Source organism: Amblyomma mixtum, chromosome 10 (genome assembly GCF_055824585.1).
Source record: "Amblyomma mixtum isolate Tamu chromosome 10, ASM5582458v1, whole genome shotgun sequence".
Taxonomy (NCBI): domain Eukaryota; kingdom Metazoa; phylum Arthropoda; class Arachnida; order Ixodida; family Ixodidae; genus Amblyomma; species Amblyomma mixtum.
In genome coordinates, this window is record NC_143021.1 from 169,978,733 (window position 1) to 169,995,279 (window position 16,547).

The window sequence follows — 16,547 nt, forward strand, 5'->3', positions numbered from 1 at the left end:
AAGCTTCCTCTTGCGGCCTTTCCCATTTAAAAGGCACGTCAGCCTTGGTAAGTTGGGTCAAAGGTTCAGCGATGCGCGAAAAGGTCTTGACGAATCGCCGGTAATAAGCGCATAATCCAAGGAATCTGCGTATAGCCTTCTTGTCATTAGGCTGTGGAAACTCTGCGATCGCAGCCGTCTTCTTGGGGTCTGGGCGAACTCCATCCTTGCTTACGACGTGACCAAGGAACAGCAGCTCCTCGTAAGCGAAGTGGCACTTCTCTCGTTTCAGTGTCAGGCCTGAAGACTTGATCGTTTCCAGCACTATCAGAAGCCTTCTGAGGTGGTCTTCAAAGCTTGAGGAGAAGACAACAACGTCATCTAAGTAGACTAGGCAAATCTGCCATTTCAAGCCTGCGAGCACCGTATCCATTACTCGCTGGAACGTCGCTGGGGCAGAGCAGAGGCCGAATGGCATCACCTTGAACTCGAAGAGTCCGTCTGGCGTGATGAACGCAGTCTTCTCGCGATCTCTTTCGTCGACTTCAATTTGCCAGTAGCCGCTCTTCAGGTCCATCGATGAGAAGTACTTAGCGTTGCACAGCCGGTCCAGTGTATCGTCGATGCGGGGGAGGGGGTAGACATCCTTCTTCGTAATGTTGTTCAGGCGGCGGTAATCGACGCAAAAGCGAAGGGTGCCGTCTTTCTTTTTCACTAGGACGACCGGTGCTGCCCTGGGGCTCCTCGATGGCTGGATGACGTCGTCACGAAGCATTTCCTCAACTTGCTTGCGGATAGCTTGGCGTTCTAACGGCGATACGCGGTAGGGGCTCTGTCGCAGTGGTCGTGCGTGTTTGTCTGTGACAATACGGTGCTTGGCAAGCCGGGTTCGTCGCACATTCGATGCTGATGAGAAGCAATCGGTGTACCTTTGAAGAAGACTGTGTATTTGGTCTTGTCTGCTCCGGGGTAATGCCGGGTTGATGTCGAACGTGGGTTGATGGCCTTGTTCAGATAGTTCTGCAGGTTGGTCGGGTAGGGCAAATACGTCTCTGATGTCTGCCAGCTCGTCGAGGAAAGCGATCGCCGTACCTTTGTTTAGATGCCGGTATTCTTCGGTGAAGTTGGTTAGCAACACCTGGGCTCGGCCATTTCGGATTTCGGCGACTCCCCTCGCGACGCCCAATCCTCGATCCAGGAGTAACTGGGTGTTCCCCTCGATAACACCTTCGGCATTTTCGATGTCTCCAGTACCTATGCCGACGAGAACACTTGATCGGGGCGGCATGCGCAATGCTTCATCGAGGACGTTTAAGGCAACGTGATGAGTCGCGCTCGTCGCAACAGGTATGGCTTTTTCCGTGGAAAGCTTGATCGACTTAGATCGAAGGTCGATGATCGCCCGATGTTCGTTCAGGAAGTCCATTCCCAAAATCACGTCTCTCGAGCATTTCTGTAGGATCAGGAAGGTTGTCGCATAGGTTCTCCCATTTACAGTAACTCGCGGTGCAGCGTCCTGGCGGCGTAATCAGGTTGCCACCTGCGGTGCGGATCAGCGGGCCATCCCAGGTTGTTGTCACCTTCCTGAGTCGGACAGCGAGTGGCCCACTCTTGACGGAGTAGTCAGCTCCGGTGTCCACCAAGGCAGTAACCGCGTGATCGTCGATCATAACTTCAAGGTCACTTGTTCGCGTTTTCGCATTGCACGTTGTCTTCGGTGTACGATCTCGGCTTCGTCGAGTAGTGAGGCTGCGGTGGGCGTACTGTGACGTTACTTCACTGGGCAACGGTAAAAGCTTCAAGTATGGCCGCGTCGTCGTCGTCGGAGCTGTCGTCGTCGGTGTTGTCGTCGTCGGTGTTGTCGTCGTCGGTGTTGTCGTCGTCGGTGTTGTCGTCGTCTGTGTTGTCGTCGTCGGTGTTGTCGTCGGTGTTGTCGTCGTCGGTGTTGTCGTCATCGGTGTTGTCGTCGTAGTTGAGGCATGGTCTTGAGTACTCGTCGATGGAGGATCTTTATCATTGCGCTTAGAAGCAACCTCACCTCCAGAGGCTGCTTTATTTAGTTTAACCTTCGGGGGCTGGGGGAGCGTCCACGCACGGCGTAACCTCGGCTAGGAGAAACAAAGCGCGGGGACGATGGCGACGGGGAACGTGATAGGCGGCTCGGCGATGAGTATTCTTTCCGACGCAAAAACTCCTCGATTTCGGCTGGTCGCTGGCCGGGTCGGGGACGTGGAGCGTCGTAAGAGAACCCTCGGATGCCCAGTCTTCTGTATGGGCAGTGCCGGAGGACGTGACCGGCTTCGCCACAGTGGAAGCATAGTGGGCGGCGCTGGTCGGGAGTTCTCCACTCGTCGCATTTCCTCGGCTGCGCGCGTCGCTCGTAGGACGGGCGGGTTGGGGCGAGTGGGCGGCGGTCCAACGCAGCTGGCTGAGGGCGATAGGGGCTTGGGTCCCGTCGTCGAGGTGCAGGACGGCGCACAGCTGCGGCGTAAGTCATGGCTGGGGGCTGCATAGGCTGCATGGGTGTCGGTGTCGCACCCAAGGCCTGTTGAACCTCGTCCCGGATGACGTCAGTGAGCGGTGAAGGTTGCGGCTGCGTTCCCGTTGGCAGCAATCGTCGGAGCTCCTCTCGCACAACTTCACGTATAACCTCCCGCAGGTCATTGCTGTTAGCGGTGTCCAGGCAGCTTGCTGAGAAAACGCGCTGCTGGCGGTCATACTGGCGGGCTCGGGCATCAAGAGTTTTTTCCATCGTGGATGCTTCTTCTACAAATTCCGCGACAGTTTTCGGTGGGTTGCGGACGAGGCCGGCAAAGAGCTGTACTTTAACTCCTCGCATGAGCAGCTTTACTTTTTCTTCTTCCTTCATGTTTGCGTCGGTACGCCGGAAGAGACGCTTCATTTCCTTAGTGTACACAGCAAGGGTCTCGTTTGGGTGTTGTATGCGAGACTGTAGCAGCTGCTGGGCTCTCTCCTTTCGCACGACGTTCGTGAAGGTCTTTAGAAGCTGCTCCTTGAAGGTTTCCCAGTTCGTGAGGTTAGCTTCCTCATTCTCTAACCAGACTTTTGCTGGTCCCTCCAAGGCGAAGAACACGTACCTAAGTTTCGTGGCATCGTCCCAGTTGTTGAAGATCGCCACACGGTCGAACTGCTGCAGCCATTCTTCGGGGTCGGCGCCAGGCGAAGCGTCGAAGGTTGGTGGCACCCGGGGCTGCTGAAGAATGATTGGAGTCATCGTCTGGGGCAAGCTCATGGTAGATGTTGCTGCTGGCTTTCGCTTCCGGGTAGGGTCCGGCAGAATCCCGAACTCAGGTTCGTCCCCTTGCAGGCGTCGGCTTGCGCGGTGGACTGGACTCAGGTCCTGCGGTAGATGACTCAAAGGGCTGGCGTCTCGACTTGTAGGGGGTGTCGGAACATGGGAGGCTACCCAGCACCTCCACCAGATGTCACGTTATAGTGACGGCCGTCCAGCGGTCAGGAAGACACCAACAAGTCTTGTAAACGAAGCTCTTTATTTGGGCTGACTTGCGCCCTCAAAATAACTGAATCACTCGGTGGCGGCGTAAGCAACAAACGTGCTCGTCGGTCGTTGATCTACGAATGTCCGCCGCTCGCGGCATCGCTCAATTTAAAGGCGGCAAGGAAACTTCCAGATAACAGGACAAGATCATCTACAGTAATCTAGAAAAATCTAGATGCAGCCCTTCATGGCTGCGATCAATCGAGATTAGTCTGGTCGCTTCTCGCGCCACGAACAAAAGTGATAACAACCCTTTCCTGCAGCCTTGAGCGTGAACGAACAAACACTACAATGATACGTGGCAATATCGATTCATTTCGGCATACAAACCTTGTGCTCTGTACATACACTTATTACGAGCCGACCTATGAAAATAGTTTATATAACGCGCTAATACAAGGGAAGTAAAAATTCTGAGAGTGATAGCCGTGGGCCGGGTGCTAGGTGGCTGGTCAAAGTTGCCCGGATGGGCGCGACGTCGGAGAGCAGCGGATCGACAGCTGCGCTCGGTACGGGGCCCACGCGCTCACCTGCCCAAGCGAGCCGTAGTTGTACGAATGCAGCCCCCGGGAGAAGAACAGCGGGGCCTTGACCAGCTCCGCCGGCACAACGATCGTGTGCACGCTGTCCGAGTGCACTGCGTCGAGCTCCGCGGCGAGCCTCCGGCTGACCGCGAGGCGTGCCCGCTGCACGGCCGTGGAGGCCGCGAGCCAGGCTCGCAGAAAGGAGCCCCCGCTGCCCGCCACAGAGTCCCGAATGGCCGTGTAGGCCAGTGACCGGTTCTCCCTGCTGAAGCCCACCACGACGCGCAGGTCCAAAATGTTCCGGATGGCGGTCTGTAGACGGCGGCCTTCGAACCAGCCACTCCGCTGGACTTCTCTCGCCAGGGCTGCTCTCACGCGATCTGCCACGGCCACAGCGGCGCCCATGTCGGTCGCTGCACAGGTAGGTTGGGAATCGAGTAAAAAAAAAAGTGGCCAGACTCAATGGAGGAGCCAGTACAGTCGAGCCCACCAATAACAGGCGCAGTCAGCGAGGCAAGCTGGTGCATAGCTTCCAGAATTCAAGCGCGACAAATACAGCACACAGAAAGAAGAACGACGGGACATGCTCTACTTAAGCTACTTAAGAAACAGCTGCTGAAATTGCCTCGGAAGGAGGGTGAAAACAACAGATGGTTGCTCATGCGCGTTATGTCGAAGGCGGCACAAAGGGGACATAGAGGTGGGTCAGCGGAAACTGAAACATGGTTGGTTGGTTTATGGGGTTTAACGTCCCAAAGCGACTGAGGCTATGAGAGACGCCGTAGTGGAGGGCTCCGGAAATTTCGACCACCTGGGGTTCTTTAACGTGCACTGACATCGCACAGTGCACGGGCCTCGAATTTCTCCTCCAAAGAAATTCAGCCGCCGCGGACGGGATCGAACCCGCGTCTTTCGGGCCAGCAGCCGAGCACCATAGCCACTGAGCCACCGCGGTGGCCGAAACTGAAACTGAAGGATGAATAAAAGCACAATCTCGCGTTAATTGACAGAGGCGCACCAAATTAGAAAGAGTGGGAGTGCATGTACCCCTTGCATCATGGAGCATAAGTTTTACTGAAACATGCCTAACTAAAACTTATGCTTCATGATCCAAGGGATACATGCTCTCCCACTCTTTCTAATTTGGTGCGCCTCTGTCAATTAACTCGAGATTGTGCGTTTACTCTTCCTGACAATCCTGTCTTCTTGAAGCCTTAGTTCACGTCTTTTTTTCTTATTTCCCCCATTACTTGCAGTGAAGCGTCAGGTTCGAACCTGTTCCGTTCTTCAGTGAGAGTTTGCGCTGTCTGAAACGACCATTGGTACAACAGCCCGTTTGACCGATGTAAATATTTCCACTCGTCAGTGGCATGTTGTACTCAACATCGACCACACACTACACAAATGGGTTAACATGCTTTGTTCCACATACTTTTTTTCTCATCAATTCCCGAGCTAACCATGAGGATCGGATCTGCTGAAGAACGGAGGAGAGATTGTGTTAGAGAAGCTGGTCACACTGTATACACAATGGCTTATGACCTCGAGCATACCAGTGCGTAGGAAGAAAGGTAACATTATCTTAATCTATAAGAAAGGAGCCGGCATCAATCTGAAAAATGGCTGACTGGTCAGCTTACTGTCCGTTGCCTACAAGGTATTTAATAAGGCAATCACTAACAGAGTCAGGACTTCAGCTTTACTTTGTAGCCCTATAGCTGCGCTCAGGTGCGCGTCAATGAGTAATAATTCCCTTATTCCAAATCTACTCCACCTTGGGGGATTCCCCTAAATATTTGATCAACACTGTTACCACTTTGAGTTATTGATCAATTCGCTCTCGCCATACCATAAGCTTGCCGTCCCGGTTAGCTCAGTTGGTAGTGCGACTGATCCTGTGAAGCGGTGGTCTCGGATCCGAAACCCGGACCAGGACGAATTTTTCTTTAAATGCGAAGTTTCTGAGAAAGCTTTTTAGCTTTCCTTTGCAGCCGTATGGTCGCGCTCGGGTGGATGCCAATAGTAATTACTCCCTCATTACAAATCTACTCCACCTTGGGGGATTCCCCTAAGCATTTGACCATCACAGTTCCCACTTCGAGCTATTGATCAGTTCGTTCCCGTTCTGCCATAAGCTTGCCGTCCCGGTTAGCTGAACTGGTAGAGCCACTGCTCCTGTGAAGCGGTGGTTCCGGATTCGAAATCCGTACCAAGACGAATTCTTCTTTAACTACGGAGTTTTTGAGAAAGCTGTATAGCTTTCCTTTGTAGCCGTATGGCGGCGCTCGAGTGGTTATCCACGAGTAATTGCTGCCTTATCACAGAGTCAAGACAACAATAGGCTTCAATAAACCAAATCATCGGGCAAAATTTCGTAAAGGATAGTCGAAAACAGGCCATATCCACACTATCAATCAGGTCATAGAGAATTGCGCGCAATATAACCGAACCACATATGTAGCTTTCATAGACTATGAAAAAGCACATGACTCAGTGGTAACCTGAGCAGTCATGCAGCCATTGCGGAACCAGGGTGTAGAAGAGCGTTATACGAAAATACTGGAAGATATCTATAACGACCATAGGTGGGCATCCTCACGAGGCCGGGCCCTCATTACGGCATCCTCTCCGTCACCTGGCGAGCATTTCACTCGGATGAGGGAGGGTCGACGGATTCGTAAGGACGAAATGAACGGTCTGAGGGCGAGGGTGGGGGCCCCAACTGTATACTCGGGGCTAACGTTTCTTTTCTGTGCAACCCGTTGTGGATTCCCGCTTCTGCAGTCAGGAGGTAGACGAGGCGAACAAGGAGAGGCGGGGATCGCCTGCTCCGTGGCCGTGTCGTAAATAAAACAAACAGAAGCGTACACGAGCAGCTACAGCTGAGCTTCGAAGGGAAAGTTAAGAACGCAAGAAACGGCGAAGAAGCGGGAGCGAAAGCCATGAAACAGACGGAGCACTTGGGGTACGAAGGCTTACGGCGTCAGGAATAACCCAGCGAACGGACTGTGCTACATTGAGCGAAGGTGCTCCCGCTGATAAGGAAATGTGTACCGACGCGCACAGATCCCTGCAACGTCATGATAAGAAATTTGGCCATGTCTGCTCGAACCGACGCGCTTCAGGTGAAAGTGGATCACTGTACGGCTGTCCCGAGGTCCACCCTTGGCGGTGCGGATGAAGCATGTCGCGTTGTTACCATGTTTGCACCACGGCGGAGCCGCCGATGGTTATGCAGTACTTCTCGCCATTCGGTCATTCGAATGGGAGCTGTGTGTGCTGCTAGTACAAAACCTCGCATCAGTGTTACTGGAAGCAGATCTTATTCAAAGAAAATCGCCGTAACAACACTGCGAAAAAGCTTCGTGAAATTAGAGGCATCTTAGAGGAAATTTTCTGTTCTCGGAGAGAGAATATCTGTTATACGCTGTTGACAGAAACACGTTCATGAGGAAAAAATTGGCTGTGGTTTAGCTCTGGTTAAAACTGGAAGATTGCGAAAGCAGCGAAGAGAGAGAGAGGCGATGGAGAGCGCGCGGCAGCGGCGGCGGCCCCGGAACGCTAGCTATGCGCCGCTACTGCGCATGCGCAACTGGCGAGTGCGGCGGCGGCACCTCTGAGTCACCCGCGCAGCGACGGCGGCGACGCGCCAGCTGTGCACCGTGTGACGTCACTGCTCCTCGCGCATGCGCAGTATGGCTAGAGTGTCTAAAAGGGGTGTGAAGAACGCGGCGCGCTGCCCATATACTCCGTCTCACAAGATGTTTGCAGCACTACGAAAGGTAGAGCTCTCTCGTCCAAATCAGGATGGCGTGCACTGTATTAGTGTGTTCCTACGCGCCTGTGGCTCCATCCACCTGATGTCCAGGTCGCTCGATCCATGTGAATGGTTAGCTTCTTTCTACCTCTAGCAGGTGGCGCCTGATGTCTTTTTATTCTTTGTTTGTTTTTGGACAGGCAGACACGCCCATTCCAGACGCACTGGCCCCACTTTTTCTTTCTTTTTTTTTTGTCGCCACCTGTTTGTATCAGTTGCCCTGTTGTCACGTCACAGTTATTTTCTATGTTCCTGTCATGTGTATATGACTGGTGACTACACCTTTAAGCTGGTTCGTATGCATGCCGGGGCAGCCGAATGTCGATGTCGGCGAAATGCAAAACCACCCCATGCGCTGCGCAGAAGAAAGTCAACGCACAAGCGGTCAAAATTAATCCGGAGCCGTCCGCTACGGCGTCTGCCATACCTCATGACAGACGCTGCGACAGTACACCGACTTTCACGCGTACGTTAGCACTCTAATGGGGCTCATGTCATCGTCCCCATCACAACTCCGTTCAGCTCGGTTGATTGTGTCGTCCTCCAGGACGACAACAATAGGCGGTCCTTGGTCAGGAACATCGTCGATGACATGGTCCAGTTTCCTCATCCCATCTTCCTCACTAATAACATGCTGCACGTTATTCTTCCATTTCTCAGCACTGACTTGCATGATGCCTTGCCAAACCAGATGCTCCACGTCCTATAGCTTAAACGTCTTGTTTTGACTGGCGACGAAGCCCTTGACATCGCTCCAAGCAAGCTCTATCGGGTTCAGTGGGCAGTGGCAGGGTGGCAAGCGCACAATGAGACGGCCAGCAGCTTCGGCGATGCAGTCCACACGGTATCGGTCCCCTGGGTTCACGTTGTTGACGAGCTTCATGAGCTCAGCCTTCACCATGTTGCTACTCCACGCGACACCTTTTCGAGACAGCCAAGTCTGTATGTCCTTTTTTGAGGCTACTCATCCGCCGCACTTTATCCTACTTCATAGAATGATATGGTGCGTTGTCCATCACTGTAACGCTGCTGGCTTCTTCGGGGACAACATTTGGCCCGCCTTCAACGTCTGCGTTGTCCACTCGTAAAGCGTTCGCTAGCTCACCTGAGTGAGTTTTGCCGTCCTCTTGATGAGCGCATTCGTACTTGAACTGCCCCGTAATCGCCGCGAAGCACTTCAAGAAGCCAACTGCGATGGCCTGCTTGGAAAAAGAGCACACTGTCGGTGTAGGGCACACTGGCTACACAACCGACTCGGATGGCGCCATGTTGAAAAATGGAGACGCATCACTACCTCGCAGCAAGCCTCCGCAGAGCTTTGTTCTTACGGCCTTTGTCTGTTAATTTCACCAGTGATTGAAGCACTCTATGCCATCTAAATCTACCAGTCCAAATTGCTGTGCTTATTGTTTGATTAACAGTCCTACACTGCTCAAATATTCGAGGGACTATTTTTGGTGTTCCTGCAGCCCTGATTGGACAAGAGGGCTCTGCCTTCCGTAGTGCTGCAAACATCTTGTGAGATGGCTTGGCCCTGCCGCCAGGGCCAAACCGAGCGCTGCGGTAGGGGACACCGTCAGCATTCCGGAATTCCGGAGGATGGTGGTGGTGGTGGTGGAAAACATTTATTTACCCATACACTGCTGGAGGTTATGCATGAGCTGACCCAGAGGGGGCCAGCCCTTACAAGTACTAGGTTGAGGTCCCTAGTTCGGGACCCCAGTGGCGTCGGCCGCCGCCCGGGCTCGCGCGACCAAGGCCCGTTGGGCCTGCAGGTCGGAGCAGCCGAGCAGGGTCGCCTCCCAGTCCTCCCGGGTTGGGTCTCCTAGTCCCTCCTGTGCGCACGTCATCCCGTTTATTCAACTCCATGAGCATCCAATGTTTACACGGATCAAATAATGCCTTTAACAAATCTTTTTTGCCAGCCGCTATTCAAGGCTGGAATCGGCTTCCAGAATCGGTTGTCATTGAATGCGATCCAGTAAAGTTTAAAGAACGTCTGATGTGTTATCTTGCTGTATAAATTGTTTCATTTCCCTTTCGTGACTTTATTTCTCTTTATGCTTTTGTTGTGTGTGTGTTTTCTTGTTTGTTCTTTTTTTTTCTCCCCACCAATGTGAGTCATGATGAATGTACTACTCCCCCCCCCCCTTATGTAATACCCCCTCCCAGGGGCCTTTAAAGGTGCACTGAAGAGGATTCTGAACTTGTCTTTTTGCCGCGGGAACTCGATCTACACGTTCCTAGCATTCTTAGAAACTGCAACTTATTGCCCTGTATGGCGGATTTCCCTAATTAAATCGAATTAACGTCCGGCTCCCGCCCTTTTTTTGAATTCTGCCTCGTACGATGGGCGGAGTCGACCAACGCGTGAAGTTCCTTTCAGCCAGCTCCGTGGAGGCTTTGCTTTCGCTTTATTTTGTTTTTTAGGTTTCCATGAATAAATAGTTTCATTCGCAGATAATATAGCCGCAAAATAAGCCCGCAGAAATAAAAACACGCGCGGACTATTTGCTACTACGGACTATTACGTATTACTCCGCCGATGGCAGAGCGGCAAGCCGCCACGGGACTGGGTGAAAGGCACTCCACGCGTTGGTCGACTCCGCCCACCGTACGAGGCAGAATTAAAAAAAAAGGGTGGGAGCCGGACGTTAATTCGATTTAATTAGGGAAATTGGCCACACAGGGCAATAAGTCGCAGTTTCTAAGAATGCTAGGAACGTGTAGATCGAGTTCCCGCGGCAAAAAGACAAGTTCAGATTCCTCCTCAGTGCACCTTTAAGGGTCAAATAAATGATGGTTGGGGAGAGGGGGGATAGCAAGGTTGGAGGGGCAGGCCCACACCATGTGGTAGATGTCCGAGGACTTCTCCGCACAGTGCGGACAGCTGCCCGAGAATGAAGGGTCAAAGTGTTTGAGAGCTGCCAGGCACAACAAAGTATTATTATACAGGCGAAGCAGAAGCCGCTCCTCCGCCTTTGAGAGACCTTTACACGGGCGGGGATAAAGACCGTGGCCAGATTGATAAAGTAAAACAATGTCTTTGAAGGAGCAAGCGGGAGGGAATTCGAGTTCCTGATAGTCGTGGTCGGAGGGGAATGCCCGGTGAGAGAGCACGCGGGCGGCGGCGTCAGCTGTCTTATTTCCCTCAAGGCCCATGTGAGCAGGAGCCCAAACGATACGCCGGTGCGCCGGGTCCCCGGTGTAGACGCTGTTTGGGAGAATGCGGGAGGCTAGATACGGTACCCAGCCCTGCTCGACGTTCTGACATGTTTCTCGCGAGGCGGAAATAATTGTTTCTGAATTGGAATCAGATGCACCCAACGCAATGACGACCTCCTCCGCGTGTGTTATGTCACGGGCTCGGAAAGTAAGACCGTTCACAGTTTTGGATTGGTGGACGACTGCGACCGTATACCATCGCCCATGGTGGGGGCCGGAGGCATCAACGTAGAATACGCCGGGTGTCGATCGATAGTGGCGGGCCAGGGCTTCCGCCCGCGCCAGGCGCCGGCCATTATGGTCTTCACGGTTCATGTTTGCGGCATAGGGCGCACGTGGAGAGCGCATCTCCACTGGGATGGAATACGTACGCGCTCTTCCACAAGAGTGGTGTGTTGGATGTGCAGTCGGGCAAGGAGGCGGCGACCCGACGATGTCTTCGAGAGACGTGTGTATTGGTTGGTCAAGTGGGCTTCGCGGAGCTCCCGAAATGTGTTCACCCTGCCCAGCCCCAGGAGTCGCTTGTTGGAGGTGTTCACGGGGAGGCCCAGAGCCCGCTTAATAATTTTCCGGAGGATGACTTCGAGGGAATCCTCGTCTTGCTTCCGCGGGGGGGGGGGGGGGGGGGGTACGGAGTCGAATATAGAATTCGACTGGTTACAAATGCATGCGACAGCTGCAAGGAACCCCCCCCCCCGATTGTTAGAAACCCGGCGGACCAAGCGGCCCACCTGGTCGCTCACCTGACGGAGTTTGGCCAATGTTGTTTCTGACCATCTGTCTTGATGTATGAAGAGCTCCAGTACCTGGACTTCGATATTTTCAGGAATTGGACTTGTCACAAGAGACAATGAAGTTTTGGCTGTGCACATTGGTGAGGGGCGTATGCGCACAAATTCAGGCTTTTGGGTGGAGCATTGGAGGCCGCAGCGGCGAGCATAATGGTCCACTATGGTCGCCGCCTCCTGCAGGTTGGCCTCAGTGTCTCCAAGGGAACCCTGCGTGGCCCACAGGGTGATGTCATCGGCATACAGCGCATGCTGCACACCGGCGACAGCGCCCAGCTGGGCCGGTGGGCGCATCATAGCCGAATTGAATAAAAGAGGAGAGAGAGCACCGGGGTGTACCCCTGGTTTCTAAATGAAAAGGGCCGTGTTCCTTATCCTGGATTCCAATGTAAGATTGTCTGTCGGTTAAAAATTGCCGAATGTATTGAAAGGCATTTCTTCCGCAGTTAGTTTGAGAGAGGTGGGTGAGAATGATCTCGTGGGTAACGTTGTCGAATGCACCCTTCAAATCCAAGGCGAGTATGACCTTCTCATTGTGAGGGCATTCAACGGGGTCGAGGACATCCCGATTGAGTTGTAGCAGAACATCTTGTGAAATATCTGTGTGGGCGAAACCCGAAAATGGTGTCTGCGAAAAGGTGTTTGGATTCCATGAACTCGGACAACCTGTCACGTACCATCGTCTCCATGAGTTTTCCCACACAGGAAGTCAGAGAGATGGGGCGGAGGTTGTCCGTGCTGATGGCCTTGCCAGCTTTAGGAATGAAGGTGACCAGGGCGGTCTTCCAGTCGATGGGAAGTGGCACTTCCCCAAGCCAGATTGAGTTAATGTAATTCAATAAAGACAGGTATGCCGGGTCGGGGAGGTTGGCTAACAATTTGACTGTAATTTCGTCTACACCGGCACCGCTCCCGACCCCGAGCGGTGCCGCGTTTCATTTTTCCAGGGCCGCCCTCAGGTCGTGGAGCTGGAATGGTTGATCCAGATCAACGTTCTCAGAACCTGCATAAAGAGTACGCCGGCCTGCGGGGGTCCTTGGTGGTGGACAAGTACTGGTCCCGGAGCTTGTGCGCTAATTGAGTTGTGTTGCCCTGAAAGCTGTGTATTGCTCCTTGGAGGTGTTTTTGAGTTTACGTGCGTGTTTGCGTTGGGTCAATTAGGGCGCGAAAGAGCCGCCACGTGTTCCGCATACTCAGCCGCTCGTTGAGTGAGCTCGGCGATGCGAGTTTTATGTTTTCGGTTGTGCTTTTGCCGGTGCCACCGACGGATGAGGCAATGCCGGGCCTCCCAGAGGTGGAGCAGGTGGTTGTCCACATCCGAGACCGCCTCTGAGAGCTGAATTTGAGTTTCGGAGGAGCGAATGCCAACGCCCAAATGTTGTGACCAAGACTGGTAGCCTTGCTCATGTATTTGTGTGGTAGTGTTATAATTTTGCCTGAACTTGGTCCAATCTGTGAGTCGGGCTTGCGTTGTTGGTCGCGCAAAAGAATGGGTCCTAATCACAGTGTTCAGGAGGCAGTGGTCGCTGCCGAGGGTTTCCTCGGTGTTGACCCAGTCTGCATACTAAATGTTGCGGGTGGAGGCCAAGTCCGGACAGGTATCCCTAGTCACGGAGTTGCCGATACGAGTTGGGTGGGGTCGGTCAGTGTGAAGAGTGAGGCCCAGCGTTGACGCAAGCTCCGCCAGCTTGCGTCCTCGCTTCTCTTCACGGCAGTAACCCCACATCCGAGAGGGAGCGTTGAAATCGCCCACAATCAGGAAGGGGTCCCGACCCGCAACTCTCAGCGCGCGGCTAGAGGTCCGCGAATGATACATTCGGCAATTTCGGATTGCAGTATACATTGAGTATGTTTAGCGCTGGGTCCTGCTTGCGGAGTGGGAGGAGGGTCGCCATTACATAGGAGTATTCAAGTTGCATGTCTAAGTCGACCTGGTTGGCTGTATAATTTCTATAGACTAATAGACAAGACGAGGGGTCCTGCTGGAACGTCGTAGGTCAAACGATGACCGAAACTTATCTCGCAGGGCCGCAAGCTGGGTCTTATGCGGTGGCGAAAGATTCGCGTCGATTGGGCTCGCGAAGACGGCTTCGGGAGCGGGATCAGGAGACGGTGGCGAAGAAGCAAGTGAAGACACTTGCATGCGGCAGGGGTCATCCTCATGAGGGTCCCAGGCGACGACGGAGGCGAAAGGCTGGACACGTCCCAGGCGTTCACCGCGAAGAAGAGTCGAGGGGCACAGGAATGGATTCGTCAGGGGCAAGGCGCTGCAGCCGGCTGAGACGGTAAGGACGGCGAATGGCAGGTTTAGATAGTGCCGAGAAGTGATGGAGTCGGACGGGATGAAGATGAAAGGGCCGTTGGATGCACAGTCGCAATGAACAGAGACGAGCACAGCAGAGCACGGCGGGATCACGACGTCATCAGCCACAGTGAACTTGGAGCACGGGTTAGTGGAAGCGTTCACCGAGGCGTCGCCGAAGGGAAGAAGGGCGACTTCGGAACGAGTGCAGTCGATGACAGCTTCATGTTGGGAGAGGAAATCTCAGCCTAAGAGGACGTCGTGTGACGGCGATGCGAAGACGATGAATTCAACAACGTACAGAACGTCCTGAATAGTAACTCGAGCTTTACAGGCCCCAAAAGGCGCGATAATTTGCGAATTAGCGGCGCTAAGTACAAAACCAGATAGCGGAGTCATCACTTTTCGTAACTGGCGGCACAATTTTGCACTGAGTACAGATACAGCAGCACCGGTGTCAACAAGCGCGAAAGCATCGGCGCCCTCCACAGAAACGGTGATCAAATTGGCCGTAGAAAGTCGAGGTCTTGAGCTTGGCGACGAGCACGCAGTTCTTGCCTCCGGAACTGCGGGCACTAGTTTTCCGAAGGAGAAGAGTGACTACGGCACATCGGGGGAAACCGAGCGGCGACGCGGAGATGGAGAACGGCGGCGAATGGGGCTGTAATCAGAGGAACCAGTGGTCTCAGAAGGCGAAGTGCGGTGAAAAGGCTGGGGAGGGGCGTAGGCGTAACCTCGAGGGTCGGAATCGGCAGCAGGGGACAAAACTTGGCGGCGGCAGTGACGCATCACGTGGCCAGGAATGCCGCAGGCATAAAAAATGGGTAGGTTGTCCGGTGTCCGCCATGGACGGAAACGTTGCGGTGGTGGCCGGGCAGGACGAAATGGGCTCGACTGCGGTGGACGTTGGTACGAAACGAACGTGTCTGGGCGGGCACGCCTGACTGCTTCGGCGTAGGTAAGTGGCGCAGCGACGGGAGGCTGGGAGGAAACCGGTGGCAGGGCCTAGGACTCTTGCTCCCGGATCACGTGCTGACGAGTGGGAGTGAGGGTGGATGGACTCGAAACAGTAGGAAGAAGCGAAAGCTGCCGCGAAACCTCCTCACGGACAAACTGCTTGATCTGGAACAGTAGCGAGCTGTCCTCTGTCGCCACGCTGAGGCTAGTTACAGTGTCTGTCTGTGCAGAGGGCTGCCGAGTGAAAACGCGCTGTCGGCGGAGCTCGTCGTAGCTTTGGCAGTGGTCGAATATATCGGTGACAGATGTGACGTTCTTGCCCACAAGCATATTGAAAGCGTCGTCTTCGATTCCTTTCAGGACGTGTTTAGCTTTATCGGCCTCCGCCATGGACGCATTGACGCGCTTGCAGAGATTGACGACATCTTCTATGTAGCTGGTGTATGATTCACCACTCTGCTGTGCGCGAACGCGAAGACGCTTCTCGGCGCTAAGTTTGCGTACTGCCAGACGGCCGAAGATGTCGGAGAAGCTGGTTTTAAATTCGGTCCAGGCGGTGAAGTCCAATTCGTGGTTTTGGTACGAAAGTTTACAAGAACGTCAATTTGGGCTACATGGTGCATTATTTGAGACAGAAATGGTAATAGCGCTGCAATAAGACCTACACAAGAAAGACTGACACAGGATATGGGCTAACTTCATCTGATTTTATTTACTGCAATGCCAGCAAATATATAGAAAATTCAAGGCATGCGCAAGAAAATTCAAGGAAATTATAGAAAATTCAAGGCATGTTTTCTGCTCCACGAAAGCTTGGCCAGCTCTGTGCGCGCATTGGGAGCGATAAGAAGAGCTCCTGCACCAATAAAGCATGGCAAGCAGTACGTGAAGTGCTGCACAGGTGTGGTGTATGAAAAAAATCCAAGGGGCACTTGGCTCTCTAAATTGCTGCAAGGCGAAAGCGTTTCCTGGCGCACTGTTTGGTCTTATTTATTTTTATTTTTCACATTTCGTTTTCTTTTCTTTTTATTTTTGTTCCTCTTCTTATCTTTATTGTTTTTTATTTTTATTTTGTTTTTATTTTTACTTTCTTATTTTTATTTTTTATTTTTCCTTTCATTAACTTTCTTCCTTTTACTTTATTTATGAAACCCATGCATTCACTAGATGCGCCTTTATTCATGCTCGAACCTTGAGCCTTCGTGGCGGAGTGGCAGCGTTTCCGCTTCACAAAGGATGTGGTTCGATTCCCACCCTCGGCGCAGTTTCTTTTTAAGCAGTGACGCCCAAAGGCGGACAAATCTGCCGACGCGTCTGTCGACATCGCTGCCGACGCGTCTGTCGACACGGCTGCCGACGCGTCTGTCGACATGGCTGCCGACGCGTCTGTCGACACGGCTGCCGACGCGTCTGTCGACACCGCTGCCGACGCGTC

General features: G+C 53.2%; 1 protein-coding gene across 1 annotated transcript in view; it reads right to left on the minus strand.

Moving 5' to 3' along the window:
* Positions 1 to 3,894: 3,894 nt before the first annotated feature.
* Positions 3,895 to 16,547, minus strand: part of LOC149327713 (uncharacterized) — a 37,122-nt gene continuing 24,469 nt past the window's right edge. The window contains exon 4 of the mRNA XM_089565071.1: positions 3,895 to 4,436. Coding sequence (XP_089421197.1) covers positions 3,952 to 4,428 — 477 coding nt within the window. The 5' untranslated portion in view covers positions 4,429 to 4,436 and the 3' untranslated portion in view covers positions 3,895 to 3,951. The remainder of the gene's footprint in view (positions 4,437 to 16,547) is intronic.